This window comes from Urocitellus parryii, chromosome 2 (assembly GCF_045843805.1).
Source record: "Urocitellus parryii isolate mUroPar1 chromosome 2, mUroPar1.hap1, whole genome shotgun sequence".
NCBI classification, from domain to species: domain Eukaryota; kingdom Metazoa; phylum Chordata; class Mammalia; order Rodentia; family Sciuridae; genus Urocitellus; species Urocitellus parryii.
In genome coordinates, this window is record NC_135532.1 from 149,560,260 (window position 1) to 149,577,271 (window position 17,012).

The 17,012-nt window shown below is 36.6% G+C and overlaps 1 protein-coding gene across 1 annotated transcript in view; it reads left to right on the forward strand.

Annotated features, from left to right (window-relative positions):
- Positions 1–17,012, forward strand: part of LOC113192305 (transmembrane protein 45A) — a 63,492-nt gene that overhangs the window by 39,854 nt on the left and 6,626 nt on the right. Inside the window, exons 2-4 of the mRNA XM_026402418.2 lie at positions 7,974–8,166; positions 9,406–9,612; positions 10,894–11,078. Of these exons, the coding sequence (XP_026258203.1) occupies positions 7,977–8,166; positions 9,406–9,612; positions 10,894–11,078 (582 nt within the window). The 5' untranslated portion in view covers positions 7,974–7,976. The remainder of the gene's footprint in view (positions 1–7,973; positions 8,167–9,405; positions 9,613–10,893; positions 11,079–17,012) is intronic.

A 17,012-nucleotide genomic window follows, 5' to 3' on the forward strand; every position in this document is an offset into this window, starting at 1 on the left:
GCCTAGCACATATACAGCTCTAGGTTTGCTCCTCAGCACCACATAAAAATTAATGAATGGAATAAAGATATTGTATTCAACTACAACTAAAAAATAAGTATTTAAAAAAGTTAACTGGCAAGTGCTTAGTAAAAATACAGACTCCTAGGTTTTTCCCTACTGATACTAAATTGCTGAGGATGGGGTGGGGCCCAAGAATGTGCATTTTATTAACCTCTCCAACTATTTTTGATGTTGGTTGTGCCCTAGGCCAGTGTTCTGGGGACATGGAGGCCCAGGCAGCAGCTTCTCATTTGTCAGCCATTTACTGAGTAGTAAGTAGGTGCAAAGCATTGTGGGTAATATAGCCCTTGCTTGCTATGCAGACAGAATAGCAGTTTCTGGCTCTCCAGATTAGGGTCAGGTTATTGCTTTTTCCTTATTCTCATTTCTCTCTGCACAAGTTTCACATTAGTCTAGAATAAATTATATACATACCTCTCTATATTGTATATTCCTTGAAGTCAGTTATTTTTATTTCTACATGTATGTGCCTGCAAGACAGTTGGTATTCATTACATGTTGAATTAGTGTATGTACAAGAGTGAATGGTTCAAAGTCATGTAAGAGTTCTGAGACGGAAAAAGTAGGGTGAAGCAGGGAAGTAGATTTTGCTGAGAATATCAGGAACTGAGCATTCGAGACGCTGTCTAGCGCCATGAAATTTCCCACCAACCTTTCAGCTACTAAATATTTTAAGGTAAGATAAATTTTAAAGTAAGTTATTTAGTGTATACTTCAGAGACGTATATATTATCTTTGTTTCCCCTCAAAGAGTCATAGCAAGATTAAGCAGACTAAACATAATTGCTCAATAACATTTGGAAAGCTCAGGGTTTGATTCCAGGATGGAATAAGGTTGCTGTTAGAACTTATTGTTTGATTCTTCCTATTCTCTTTTAAAAGTTTATTCCATAATATTTGTTTATTTTAAAATGTTTTTAATTGACAAATAATTGGACACATTAATGGGGTACAGTGTGATGTTCTGATATAGGTATACATTGTGTAATAATTAAATTCTGGTGTAGCATATATTCATCACCTCATACGTTTGTCATTCTTTATGATGAGAACATCCAAAATCCTCTCTTCTAGCTATTTTGAAATATACAATATTGTGAAATTTAATCTCCCTACTGTGTAGAACACCAGAATTTATTCTTCCTAACTGCAACTTTGTACTCATTATCAATTTGTGCCTATCCCTCTTCTTCCTTCCCTTCCTCACTACTGGTAACCACTATTCTATTCTCTACTTATACTATAAGATCAACTTCTTTGGATTCCGCATATGTGTGAAATCATATGGTGTTTTTCTTTCTATGTCTAGCTTATTTTACTTATCATAAAGTTCTCCAAGTTTATCCATGCTGCTAATGTCAGGATCTTCCAATTTACAAGTGGAATAGTATTTCACTGTGGATATATATATATATATATATATATATATATATATATATATCCCCCCAAATATATAAATATATATATTTTTTTCTCTATACGGTCATCTGTTGATGGGTACTTCGGTTGATTCCATGACTTGACTATTGTGAAAAGTGCTGCCATTAAAATGAAAGTGCATATATCTTTTTGATATGCTGATTTCACTTCCTTTGGATATATGCTTAGAAGTGGGATTGCTGGCATTCTGCTATCATGTGTAACTAATTAGAACAAATTAAAATTTTTTTAAAAAGCAGTGGGATTACTGGGTCATATGGTATTTCTATTTTTAATTTTTTGAGGACCCCCCATGTGGTTTTTCTTACTTACTACATTCATTTACATCCCCACCAACAGTGTATGGGAGATCCCCTTTCTCTACATCCATGCTTGAATTTATTATTGTTAAACATTTTTTTGATAATAAACATTCTAATTAGGGCAAAGCAATATTTTGCATAAGAACACAATAGTAGAGGGAGTTAAAGGACAAAAAGTAGACAAATAGGATTATAACAGGTAAAAAAAAAACTTCTACACAGCAAAGGAAACAACAGAGTGAAGAGAAAACTTATAGAATGGGAGAAAATATTTGCAAGTGATGTATCTGAAAAGGGGTTAACATCCATATTATGTAAGGAACCCAAACAGATCAATAGAAGAAAATGTTAAGTAATCTGGTTAAAAATTAGACAATAGACATTTCTCAATAGAAGACATAGAAATAGCCAACAGTTATATATATATCTCAGTTTCACTACTTATCAGGGAAATGCAAATCAAAACCTGTTATTATTCAAATAAGATTTCTGCATCTTGGCAGCATCACACTGAAGAGACACCATCCTTTTACCTTTGGGGTACTGGGTGGGGCCGAGCTGAGAGTAATTGAGAAACTCTCTCTCGAAGAGCAAAGCTCTCACTCCTGCTTTCTTACTTCACTCAGGCATCAGGCCGTTCTCCACTGTTGTGGCACTGCCTGTCTACTGTCCCCTGGTCACTGTGGGTTCCTCATTCCCTATACTGTATTAGAACTACCTCATCTATCAAATGCCCTTCTCAGATGAAGACTTTTCCCCATGTTAGGTGTGCCAGTCACCTTCACAACTCTCATAAAACTTGTAACTTGTTAGTAAGAGACATATTTCCCTTTTAAAAAGTTTTATTTATTATCTATTTATTTCTGGTTTCCTCAGTATATTACAAGCTTTGTGTATAAGTAGGGATCATGTTTATTCTCTAATGCTGACTTGATCCCTGAGTTGCTAACTGTGCAATGCAGGCACTGATTGGATGGTTTCCAAGTGCTTTTAGCTATATTGTTGAGTTACAGCAGTTTTGTTCCCTTGAGTTTTCTTATTTCTATAACTTCAGCTTTGATTATGACTCGACCTTGACACCTGGGGCAACTTCTTTCCTGAGGTGCTGCATGTTGGGAACTGGTTTATCTTCTTAGAACTCATGGAACACAATCAATTGTTACTGCTCCTATAAACATTCCATCAGCGTTCTGTCTATCTTGATGGCCTGAAAGAGGGGCAGTGTGTTCCATTGGCTTTGGTTCTCAGAGCTGACTGAGGCTTGTGGCCTGGGAGGCAGGATAGTAAGGTGAGTCTTATCTACAACTAGTCTATGGCACAATGATTGGACAGGGAAGCAGCATGTTCAAAAGGGTGTGTTCCCTGCATTTAAATGCATTGTGACATAGTTTGAAGATTCAGCCTCAAAGTAGGAGGAGGTGACAGTTTCATATTTAGGGACAGTCAGCATCTGTTTTTGCTTTTGGAGTCTGGAACCATTGTAAATTCTTGAAAGAAGAGAATTGAGTTGGACTTGATATTGAGGAGAGTGTGAAGGTAAGAACAATTTAGTTAAGAAAATTCTTTCAAGACAGTTCAAATTAGGGAAAATGCTGGTGTGGAAAAATGGAGAATCAAGTAATTTTAAAGCTGCATGTGCCTATATACACTTTACTGTGACTGAAGCAAAGTGTAAAATGAAGTTCAAGTTTGTTTATCATGACAATGGGTCTTAAAATATGAGTCACCGATTAAGAGTTAGGTATACTTTAGGGGGGTAGTGGCTTAATATGAAATTCTAATTTAAGTTTTTTCTTATTATAGTGTTTATCTTATATTGAAGTATCTATTTGATCGAGAGTCTACCAAAAAATTGTTGATCTCTTTCTCTGGACTGTTTTGAGTTATCTCCTCTTTTTGTATATAGGCCTGGTCTGTGGTTTGTGTGGCTATAACACCTGGGAATTAACACCTAACATTTGATTTAGATCTTGGAATTTGCCCAATATTATATCTCTAAGTGCTAGAGTTTAAAATCTTTCTCTTTTAAGTAGGGAGTGTGTGTGTGTGTGTGTGTGTGTGTGTGTGTGTGTATGTGTGTGTGTGTGTGTGTGTGTGTGTGTGTGTGAGAGAGAGAGAGAGAGAGAGAGAGAGAGAGAGAAGGGAGGGAGAGAGAGAGAGAGGGAGGAATGAAGTGGGACATGGGTGGTCAGCAAAGGGGCCAATGAGGATATTAGGAATTTTTTTCTTGTCTTCATTCCAGAGGATAATGTTTGGTATTATAGGAGGGACAGGTTTCTTTTGATGGGGGAGGAGTATGATTCTTAGGATGAGCCACATCTAGAGGCTCATCATATTAAGCCACTATCCCCAAAAAAGTATATCTAAGTCTTAATCAGTGACTCATATTTTAAGACACATTGTCATGAAAAACAAACTTGAACTTCATTTTACACTTTGCTTCAGTCACAGTAGTGACTGAATGAATCTTTCGGGTGGAATCAGACAGGAAGGATCCTGAAGAAATTCCTTTCTGTTTCCTACCCTTACTGTTTTCCCCAGGGTTTCTGCTGGCTACTTGGCAGATTTGGGTAAATAAATTGTGTTTTTTTTTTCCCCCAAAGAGAATGTGCCTACAGTGGATTTAGATTTTGTCAAACTCTCCTACTGTACTTAATTTTTACAAGGACTAAGATGGACTTGTAGTTGATAGTAAACAAGGGACAAGATTGATGGGCAGTGGTTTCTAAAAGATAAGAGTGAAGTGATGTTTGAGGATGTGGGCATTTTTTTCTTTCTACAATGAATGTGAAGTAAAATGAATGCCATTTTCATTGCCAGGAATAACTGGATCTGTGTTGGATCCCTTAGCCAAGTGAATATAGCAAACCTGTTGGGACTTTTGACTTTGAGTCTTTTAAACATAGAAAGATTGGGACCACCATATTGTTTCAGTTTAAAAGGCCTAAGATACAAAATTCTATAACTAAAGTAGGAAGGACTCATTTTTTTGCCCCATCTGAATCACTTCACAGCTTTCTTTAAAAACTGTCAGCCACTTCCCACGGCCTCCTTGTCACATTCCAGTGGGCGTGCTGACAGATGTTGGTCCTTTCAGTCTGTGGGGCAGCAGACATCTTAGATGGTCATGGAGTTGGGTACGGAGGTCTATTTGGCATGGAGCTGCACATTCATCAAGAGTCCTGGTTTCCTGCTTTCTATGACATAGGTGGCATGTTTTACTTGTATGTTCAAAATATTTACAAAGTAATTCTAAACATTTAAAGGCAACAATTTTTATAACCCTGTTTGGCATTTTCCTTCATTTTTTAATATACTGGGGAGCCTCAGGGGGAAAAATGTGATTCAGTCATCTGACTTCACAGGGTCCCCAATTATTGGTTATACAGACTCTCATAATACGGTCAAAGAGGCTAATGAGGGGGGACTGATCTTCTATAACTAATCACACAAAGAATCCATTAAAGTCAGAGCTGGTTTCCCGAGAAGGTATACCAGGGCCCACTCTGTTTGGGCCATTGGAGAGGATTTCCTTGAACATATGAGAAGTCGGCTGAGTTTGGGGCAAGGAAGAATTAAAGTTAGGCCAAGGTAATACGTCTCATGATTAATTAGTTTTTAGGGAAATAGACTGACTCTGGGAAGACTTTCATATTTTGGTTTTGGGTAACTGCATGGAAGGCAGTGTTTTTTTTTTTAGTTGTAGTTGGACATTTATTTATTTATATGTGGTGCTCGCACATGGTACACGAGTGCTCTTCCACTGAGCCACAACCTCAGCTCCGGAAACAGTGTTAACCAAAAGAAGTAACTGGCCGAAAGTTCCTTTCTCGCAATGGGTGGGTAGATAAGACGATTAGTTCAATCTGGAGTATGCTGAGTATGAGATGGCCTTTGGGACATCAGAGTAGAGATGTCGTGTAAATAATTGATCTTGTATTATAAGAACAGAGTTACTCTTGTTCATTTAGAACTTTATAGTATCCAACACTATCCAGGTCCAATGGGAACTAGAAAGAATAGATTTATAGTCCCTGCTTTCAATGAGTTTATTCTCTAATTACAGTACAGAAGATCACTATAGAATAGCCAAGTAACTCTCTAAGGCAATAGCAGATGAAATGTTATAGGCAGCACATGAATCAATGTCAGAGAAATGTTGGGAAGCCTCTTGCTTTTTCTGTATTAGTGCCCAAATAGATTTGTTCATTTTGTATTTCCTTTGTTTTACTCTAGTAGTTTGAGGTGGGCTGAGGATAGCACAAGCTTATTTGTTAGTTTTGGATTTAATTTGCTTTGGAGTAGCTCATTTTAATTTTATGAGGTGGGTTCAGCTATTTGTCCCATTTAACAGAAAAAGAAACTGAGGCACTAAAAAGGTTAAGTAATTTGACAAAAAACTATGTATCTCATAAATGATAGTTCATATTTGAATTTACTCAGTCTGAATCTAAAACCTCTGCCCCTCATTTTTTTATACTATTCTTTTTATACTATCCTTTTTATCACCCATCATTTAAGTTATTTGAAAATGGTATTTTAAGAACTGAATAGTTATTTAATTTTTATGCTAATTTTTGACATTTATGTTGTTCTAATTTGGTTGTTGTAGTTCCAAGTGTATCTGTAGGCTAAATTCCTACAAGTGTTTCCTGTACTAAGGAAAATGTTTAAAGCTCTTCAATCATTTAAAATTTTATTCCAGAAAAGTTAAAGGACATTTTTCAATTTGCAGGGAAATAGTTTTCAGCCTCATATGGTTGCCTAGACTAAAACAAACGGTGCATTCTGTAATACTATGATAAAATGGTAGTTAGGATAATGAATCAGAAACTGTTAGAGCAGGAACTCCAAATATCGTTATGGTCTTCCTCCTTCGTTTATTAAGAACTAAGGCTCAGGGAAGTTAAGTAACTTGCCTCAAACCACAACAAAAGTGTCAGAACAAAAATCTGTTCTTACCACTGTGTGGTGTATAGAGTCTGACTCTTAGATGATTCAAGAGTGCACTGCAATGACCAACTGGGGTCTTGGTTGGAGATTTGAGATTTGTAGTATAAGGATCAGATTCATGGTTTCCCTCAAAGCTTCCCGTTATGTTCGAGGACTGTGGAAATGACCCAAGGAGTTATCTCTTCATGATTCTGTTGATAGTATAATATGTTTTTTAAACAAAGGACTGCTTTCATAATTAAAAATGCACAAAATTCAAGACTGGTTTTCTATAGTACTAATCAAATACAGAGACTACTTCTGTTTATCAGTCAGAGGTGATTACAATGTGAAAATACTATAAACAAAATTCAGTATACATCTGGCCAGGCAGAGCTAAGCTGTTTAAAAATAAACCTCAAAATTTCAATAGCTTATGCACAGGTAGAACATTGCTTTTTGCAAAATCTGGAGGAGGTTGGTTGCCAGTCCTCTCTGTTGTACAAATGCCATGCCCAGGTGCAAAGGCAAGAGTAGAGAAAGAGAAATCACATGCACTTTACCGACACAGCCTATAAGTGATGTGCACCAATTCCACCCTCAGGAGCCAGAACTAAAACCATGGTTCCAATCCAACTGGTGGAGAGGCTGAGAAAGTGTGGGGAGGAGCATTAGCAATCTCTAATAGACATTGGTGGTCTCCTTCACACACTGGATTCTTGATATTTTGAAACCTTGAATCTTCAAAAAAATTTGTTGGTAGTTTCATATCATTTCAAATTTTAAACAAAAAGATCATAGTTTCATATTACTTTCCTTTAAATAAGCTTAAAGGGCGACTGTATGATGAAGTTCATACTAACTTTTTAAGAAATCCTTTTGAACTCTGTTAAAAACAACAAAACATTTGCTTAATAGTTGTGAGATCTGGGTAAGTCATTTAACTTCTCTAAACCTGTATCTCAACTGAAAATGGTATGATTCCTCATTCGTGAGTATGTCTCAAAAAGTAAGTTTGAGATGGCATGTAAAATACTTAACATGGTGTCTAAGATGCATGATAACTGTTCCGTGAATTCAGACATTGGTTTTCTTTTATTGGTATTGCTGTCATTGTAGTGGCTCTACTATGCACCCATGATCATCAGAAGTCAGTATACTCAATGGGGACAAAAGATGTTTTGGCCAGGTTCCAGAAATGAAATGTCTGTCTTCTGGATGTTCTTATCTTTGTAGGTCATGGGGAGTTTCAGAGGTCATGCCCTCCCTGGAACCTTCTTCTTTGTCATGGGCCTTTGGTGGAGTACAAAGACTCTTCTGAAGTATGTCTGCAAAAAGCACAAACGGACCTGCTACCTTAGTTCCAAAGCATTATTCCATCGAGTAGAAATTTTGGAGGGAGTTGTAATAGTTGCCATGGCTTTTACTGGTGAGTGGACCATTTCTGTTTTATTTTCTCCTTCTGAGTATTTTCATATGCAAAGAGAAGCAAAATTACGAAATCGCTAAAATGAATTTGTATTTAAAAATCTCAATACATATTCTGATTATAGTGTCTATCTTATATAATTTGTTAGATAGGTAATACTTCATGTTCACACAAAGCCCTAGTCCTTAATGAATTAGCCTTAGTAGTTAATTTTCTTACCCGGTCAAGGTGAATTGCCCTTATAGAATGGATTGGAGCCTCTGAAATAATTGTTATGAATTGTTCAGATTCTTGAAAAAAAAACAAACCCTAACAGGAATGATACCAAATAATACCAAACCCTAACAAATGATACCAAAATAATCAAGTGATCATGGGAAATTTTCAGTAATAAATTGTTGCCAATAGGCTGTAGAAAGGGGTCAGGGTTGAGGAAGACCTTGCTTCACACATTCATCCTTTTTTCTGTTTTTCTGAATTGGAGAAGGTTAAGGCAGGTAGCTTCTTAAGGACCTCCCATTGCCTTTGAGGATTCTGTGAAGCATTCTATGTTTCTAGAGTTCCACTGCAGTCTCTCCTCTGTAAAAGGTAAAGCCTCCCATTTTCCCATTAGATTTTTTTCATGATTTATTCATGACACCAGGTATTTGCTATGGCCATCAAATTGAAGTGCAACTATTTCCAAAGAGATTAACACATAAAGCAGCATCACTGAGAAAGTTAAACTTACACATAACTGACTTAGGTCATACTCTCTGTCTTGGCCTTCTCAGTTATCCTTAATTAGGAGAAAAGCTGAATTCTTTAGCATTTTTACTGGGAATCAAGGACAACTCCCTACTTTGTGGCAACTACTCAAAGATTCAGTATCCAGGAAGGAAGTAATTAGCCTTTATAATATTGGCCTTGAAAATATAAACTCCCAAATCATTCAGGATTTACTTTAGTCATTAGATTGGAATAGGTAGTTGAACTAAAATCATCAGCATGGAATATATGAAATAGCTGTTTGATTCATATGGCTTTCTTTTATGAAAAGTGGTCCAAATCAGCATTTGAACCTATAAAATAAGGGTAAAGCATCAGTGCTAGGCTGTTAGGAAATAGCTCCAAGAGAAGAATTAATGATGTAAGGAAGTCAGTAGATTGGAATAGTCATTGCACACGTCCTCTTGCCTCTTCATGCCTGCTGGGGAAAATTATGGAGAGGGTTGCTAAAACTGCTATGTTTCTCTACAGGCATGGCTGGGGAACAATTTATTCCTGGAGGGCCCTACCTGACCTTATATAAAGAAGGCCAGTGGAACCAACTCCTCGGCTGGCATCACTTCACAATGTATTTCTTTTTTGGGATGCTTGGTGTGGCTAACATCTTATGTTTCACCATCGGTTCACTTCCAGTCTCCTTAACCAAGTTAATGTTGTCAAATGCCTTATTTGTGGAGGGTAAGTATGGGTGGTTATTTTCCTGTCCTTTTCTCTGTTAGTGGGTGTTTGTGTGACCCTTTATAACGATGTATCTTTGCTGTCTTGTTGCAGCTGTGATTGGGGGAGCTGTAATGGGATATTTGATGTGTCCTAGGTAGGGTGCCAGAGACCTTCCGTCCTGACCCTGTTTAGTAGAATTGGGCAAGCACAGTCGTTCAAGTGTGCTTTATTCACATTTCACATCTGTCTTAAAAGAATCACCTGTAATGATTCCAGGTTGTCCTGTAGATCTTAATTTCCACTGAATTCTGAAAACTGAATTCAGAGTCATGGTATATGAATATCCCAAAATAGGTCAATCACTCAAAGCAGAAAGGCTTCCACTGTGTACTAATCAGCTTTTAAAATACTGGTAAAGTAAACCTCTGCTCTAATATGATAAGTAGAGTTGAAAAAATTCAGTAACATAAAAATTTGAGGTCCTAATTTTGAGAGGTTCGTGAAAAATGATAGGCTTTGTTCAATTGTTTTCCTGTTTGTGTGAGAGGGGGTGGGGGGAGTAAAAGCAAGTGGTTACTGATTTATTTTCTTTTATTACATATAAAAGAAATAGATTGATTATGGAACTACAAAAGCCCCAAATTCCTCCCTTTCCTCCCACATTTGAAGATAAGAACTTCTGCCCAATCCTCTGAGAATAGAGCTAAATGAAAGATGGGTGCCAACAACCAGAAGCAGCGTGGTTCTTGTTCTCTCCAGGTGTTACTATGTTTTGAACGAACATCTTTTCCATTTTATCTAAAGTAAAATGATTAGGATGGAGCTGGAATCTGTCCATGGTATAAAAAGAAAATGCAGTTAGGGAAACTTGTCATACTTGGAAGGTCCACCCTTGTGACTTATGGAAGTGTTTCTTTCTTCCCTGAGCTGGTTGCTCAGAGCAAGGCGTCAGCTTCAGCCTGCTCTTCTCTGTAGTCACCTTAATTACAGCTCTCTGCCCTATCATATTTATTATTCATCATCTTGTATAGATGGTGATTTAAAATATAGTTAGTGGAGAATGTCATGGTATGTTAGAAGACAGAGTAAAGGTTGGAGAAGGGAAAATATTAGATTCTGAGGAAGCAGCGATGACTCCAAAAATGCAAAAATGCATTCTGGTGAGCAGCAGTGGGGACATGATTTTTGGACAATTGTGTGTGTATAGAAACTTCTGTGGGCAGAGAGAGGGAGTGAGACAAGCAGTGGGCAGCATTTGGTTTCATTGACAAAGACAAACTGTTTCCCTCCCTCAATTAGCTTTCATCTTCTACAACCACACTCATGGCCGGGAAATGCTGGACATCTTTGTGCACCAGCTGCTGTTCTTGGCCATCTTTTTGACAGCCCTGGTGGCCTTCATGGAGTTCCTCATACGGAACAATGTACTTCTGGAGCTCCTGCGGTCAAGCCTCATCCTGCTACAGGGGAGCTGGTTCTGGCAGGTGAGTAGGGGTCTCCAGCTAATCTTCCCATCATCTCTACCTGTAGTTTCTGTTCTTATTTGATAGGGTAATTTGCTCTAGGCTCCAGAAATTTCCCTCCAGTGTGTTGTCTGTAGGGAGAATGTGGGCCTCTGAGAAGTGATGTTCTTCAAATACTCAGTGTCTCTGTTGGGGTCATTGTCAGAGCAACTGGGCAGGAATCTAGGTGTGTAATTCTTCCTCACACATCTGAATACGTGAGAACTCTGCGCTGATGCTGTTAGTCAGAAGCAGATCATGATGCTAAAACTACTTAAAGCCTAATGGGTAGTAAGCTTGAGAAATACATGGGAGGCAGGAAAGAGGAAACTAATATTTATTTACTGAGAAACAACTATATGTTGGCCATGGTGCTGGATTTTTATGCACACGTGATTTTATTCTGTCTTTACAACAATCTGGAAGTTAGGTATTATCATTTCTAATTTACTGACAGGAAGATTCAGAGAAACTAAGTTACTTTCTCAAGCTCACACTATAAAGGAGTGAGGATTTGAATCTGGATTTGTCTGACAACAACAAATACCAGGCTTTTTCCACTTTATGATATCAATTCCATAATCATGGTGTGTTGTCGAAAGTATAAATTCAGGTCAGTGGAGATATATATTTTGTAAAGTCTCATAAATCATTATCTGATACACAAATGTAGATGTAAAGAAAGTCTGGGATGGAAAAAGAATGTGGTTTAATTAGGGAAACCTTCTTAGAAGAGATGTTTAGTTACCAGAGAGCAGAAGACTTGGCATGATGAAGTTATTTCAGACATTTGTATGTCATATGACAAATAATAAGACAGCACTGGGAGGTGAGGAAAGGAGAATTATGATGGTCAAAACAGGGTAGGAAAGATGTGGCATTTCAACATGTCATGGAGGGGCTGGGGCTGTAGCTCAGTGGTAAAGTGCCTACCTAACATGTGTGAGGCACTAGGTTCATGCCTCAGCACCATATTAAAATAAATAAATAAATAAAATAAAGGTATTGAGTGCATTTACAACTAAAAAAAAATTAAAAATAAATAAATATGTCAGGGAGTAGAAAGGCTGTTGTTGGATCAAGGAAGGGATACATTAAAGGGTCATTTTGAAAAAGTATTACAGAAAAAAAAGACAAATACCCTGTAATGTGATGAAGGTGATAACTGGTAATTTAACCAGCTTTATACAGAAGTTATGTGTTAGATTATTTAAGAACTAAGGCTGTTAAATATAAGCTGTGTATTATTTTTCTAGTGGGAACACTCATTGAATAAATAGAATGTTATGTAAAACATTTTTTAATAAGATAACTTCTGCTTAAGAAGACACAATGAGTTTATGACCCAGCTTATCTTGTCTGCTCCAGACATATAACAATGACAGATAAAATATTTTGAAATCCTAAAAAATAAAAAGGAAAAGAAAATTTTAAAAAGAAAGAAAAATAAATAAGAAAGTAAAAAAACATTAGACTACACTTAAGCAAAACAAACACAGGAAAAGAATCTTGGGGGCCAGATGCAGAACAGAAATGCATAGCAGAAATAGAGCTGAGCAACCGGCATGTTGGTTCTAGGATTCCAGAGCAGACAGTTATGAATTGTTGTTGTGGGATGGAACCAGACTCTTGGAACTCCTAAATTTTGTCATTTGTATATTTTATTTTTCTATTTTTTTCATCTGATTGATCCCTCACTGTCTTAGAAGTCCATTAAAGATATATATGATAATTACGATCTTGTCAATTTCTCATTTTTAGGTTTGCTTCCTTGTCAGGCTATTTTTTGCTTCTCTTTTTTTCAGTTGAATGATGAAATCCTCATTCATTCTCAATCTTTCTTGTTTTAAGATAAATACATTTAAGGCTATAAATTTCCCTCTCGATACTACTATAGCTTCCCTTTTGGGTTATTTTGAATGTTGCCATTTCCATTTACTTCCCTATTATGTTCCTTATGTGTACATTTGTGTGTGTGGTGCTGGGGATTGAATCCAGGACATTCATGCATAGTAAGCACATGCTGACCACTGAATTATACCTTTAGTCTGAGGAGTATACTTTTAAGTTTCCAAATGTATTCTTTTTCTTAATATTATTCATTTCTAATATAATTCCTCTGTGGTCAGATAACATGTTTTCTTTGAGTCATGTTGAGACTTTCTTTGGGATATAGCCTGATGTCAGTGGTTGTAAAAAAAACTCACTGTATTTGAAAAGAAAGTATATCATTTCTTTGTTGAGTTCGGATTCTACATTGTATTAATCAGCTTTCCTTTACTGTAACAAACTGAGCTGAAAACCTAAAAAGAGAAAAGGTTTATTTTGACCCATAGTTTCAGAAGTTGAAGTCCATGATCAGGTTTGTCCATGTGGGAAGGCAGCATATCATGGTGGGAACATGTGGGGGAGCAAAGCTACTCACTTCATGATTTGGAAATGAAAGAGAAAAAGAAGAAGAGACCAGAGTCCCATAATCTACATTGAATATATGCCTCACACCACAGTTCACATCCTAAAGGCTTCACACGTCCCAGTAGCTCCACCCTGGGAGCAAGTCTTTACCACTCAGACCTTTGGGGGACATTTAGGATCCAAATGTACACATATATTTACTAGATCAATTTTGTTAAAGAGCTTAATGTTCACATAAATATAGTAAGAACAAAAGGGAACTCCAAAGAGAGTTGAATTATAAAAATAAGAGTAGAACTAATAAGTGATTCATGAGGAGCATACAACTTCGTTTTGCTCTTATCTTTATAAGTTAACCACATCATGCAATTTCAGTTAATAATTAATGATTAATTAAGTCTGATGGAGGAAGATATACTACATCTCAACTGAAAATAAGTTGGCTTAATCTCCCCCTTTTGACAGAGAAATGTTTTCATATTTCTTCAAAAGCTTTTCTAAGGAAGAGCTTTGAGATTAAAAAGACTAGACAAAAATCTATGATTATTTGGAAATGTTTTCACCTACCAATATGTCTACACCAGTTTCCTGTTAGGCCTGGTGGCCAATCTGAATAATTCTGGAGCCTTAGAGAAAAGTGAAAACACACTGTGAAAAGGGAAAAATGAGATTCCAGTGTAAATACACACACACCAATAAAAATGTCGGTTTAGCCATAGTAACTCTCCCACTCTTAGATTCCTCTGAAAGAAAAAATTTCCAGGATGTTTATGGCCAAGACTCTGTCTTAAGCTAACAATTTTATGTTGTGATTTTCTTTTCATCATATATTTCTTCTTACCACTTCTCCATGTGTGGCTAATACTAAGAATAAACTAGTATGCAATCAAGTGATTGCATAATATGCAAATGAGTGGGAATTTCCCTCCCAATCTGTGAAAACTGGTTTTCTTCCTGAACCAGTTTACATTCAAAATGTTTTCTCAATAACTTAACCACATTATGCAATTTCAAAAATAAAATCCTTCAGGTCCCTGCATTCCATGAGTCATGTTTTCCTCATGGCTCTGTATGGGAGAATATTTCAATAGCTCACCTTGTGCTTTGCCCCTCCCAATCTCCTTCTCATCCTCCTTAAGCCAAGGTACATGCAGAAACTGTCTCTGTTGTTGTCACTTCTTGTTAGTTTGGACAGTTGTTTCCTCCGTGTCTTCTTTAAGACAAAAACTCATTCTATAATGTCAAAAAGACCCAACTAAGCAGTAGCTGTCTGAGGTCTGATACTTCAGATCAAACACTTGTATAGGCTTATAGTGTTGAAATAAATGATTGGTTAAAAATATTTTTTAAAAAATAGGAAATTTACACTCAACTATAGAATGTAGAATGTTGGCCCCTGACTTATTGCTTAGTAGAGAAGATAGTTATTTATGGTTGAAATGTGATACTAACGAGCTTAAACTAATCAAAAACAGATGTTCAGGAGTGGCATACAAGATATAGCAAAAAAAAGTTGCAGGCAGTTTTTTTTCTTAGAATTTCAGGTTAGAAAGCAAATTAGGGCAGCAGATAAAAGTGCAGTGAGTTGAGGGCTGGGGCTGTAACTCAGTGGCAGAGCGCTCTCCTAGCATGTGTGAGGCTCTGGGGTTGATCCTCAGCACCGGATACAAAAATAAATAATAAAAATAAAGGCATGAGATGAAATCTTAGAGTGGTTTTGCTTTGCATTTCTCTAATTGCTAGTGATGATGAACATTTTTTCATAAATTTCTTGATTGATTATATATCATCTTCTGAGAAGTGTCTGTTCAGGTTCTTGGCCCATTTATTGATTGGGTTATTTGTTTTTTTGGTGTGCTTAGCTTTTTGAGTTCTTTTTAAAAAATATTTATTTCTTTTTTAGTTTTAGGTGGGCACAATATCTTTATTTTACATTTATGTGGTGCTGAGGATTGAACCCAGTGCCCCGCACATGCTAGGTGAGAGCTCTACCACTGAGCCACAAACCCAGCCCTTGAGTTCTTTATATACCCTAGAGATTAGTGGTTTATCTTATGTGTGAGGGGTAAAGATTTGCTCCCTTTCTGTAGGCTCTCTAGTCACCTCGAAGACTGTTTCTTTTGCTGAGAAGAAACTTTTTAGTTTGAGTCCATCCCATTTATTGATTCTTGATTTTAATTCTTGCGCCAAAGGAGTCTTATTAAGGAAGTTGGGGCATAATCCCACATGATGGAGATTAGGACCTAGTTTTTCTTCTATTAGATGCAGAGTCTCTGGTTTTAGTCCTAAGTCCTTGATCCATTTTGAGTCACTCCAGTCGGAATGGCAGCCATTATGAAGACAAACAACAATAAGTGTTGGTGAGGATATGGGGAAAAAGGTACATTCATACACTGCTGGTGGGACTGCAAATTGGTTCAGCCAATAGGGAAAGCAGTATGGAGATTTCTTGGAAAACTGGGAATAGAATAGACCCATCATTTGACCAAGCTATCCCTTTCCTCAGTCTATGCCCAAAGGACTTTAAAAAAGCATATTTCAGGGATACAGCCACCTCAATGTTTATAGCAGCACAATCCCCAATAGCTAAATTGTGGAACCAACCTAGATGCCCTTCAGTAGATTAATGAATTAAGGAAATGGGGCATATATACACAATGGAATATTACTCAGCAATAAAAGAGAATACAATCATGGTATTTGCAGGTAAATGGATGGCGTTAGAATAGATAATTCTAAGTGAAGTTAGCTAATCCCCAAAATCAAATGCTGGATGTTTTCTTTGATATAAGGAGGCTGATTCATAGTGGAGTGGGGGGGAGCATGGGAGGAATAGAGGAACTCTAGATAGGGCAGAGGGGTGGGAGGGAAAGAGAGAGGGGACATGGGGTTAGAAATGATGGTGGAATGTGATGGACATTATTATCCAAAGTACATGTATAAAGACACGAATTGGTGTAAATATATTTTGTATACAACCAGAGATATGAAAAATTGTGCTCTATATGTGAATAAGAATTGTAATGCATTCCACTGTCATATATAAATAAAAAATTAGTTAAAAAATAAAGGCATGATTCTGTCTACAACTACAAAAAAAATCTAAAAAAATGTGCAGTGAGTGATTTTTGTATTTAAAAGAGTATCTAATGATTTTGTATTGGCAAATATTTTAAACTCACTTATCTTTAGTAACTTTTTGGAGCAGATTCTTAAGGATTTTTCTATATATAAGATCATATCATTTATAAATATATATAGTTTTACTTCTTCCTTTCTAATGAGTATTTTTAATTTTCTTTGCATATTGTTCTGGCTAGAATTTCTAGTACAATGTTGAATAGAAGTGATGAAAGCTGACATCTGTGTGTTGTTCCTGGTCTTAAAGGGAAAACTTTCTTTCATCCTTAAGTATAATGTTATCCATGGGAATTTATTTCTTTTAAAACCTTTTTGGACTCTAATTCTGAAATAACAGAGTGAACTGTACAATGTACAAAC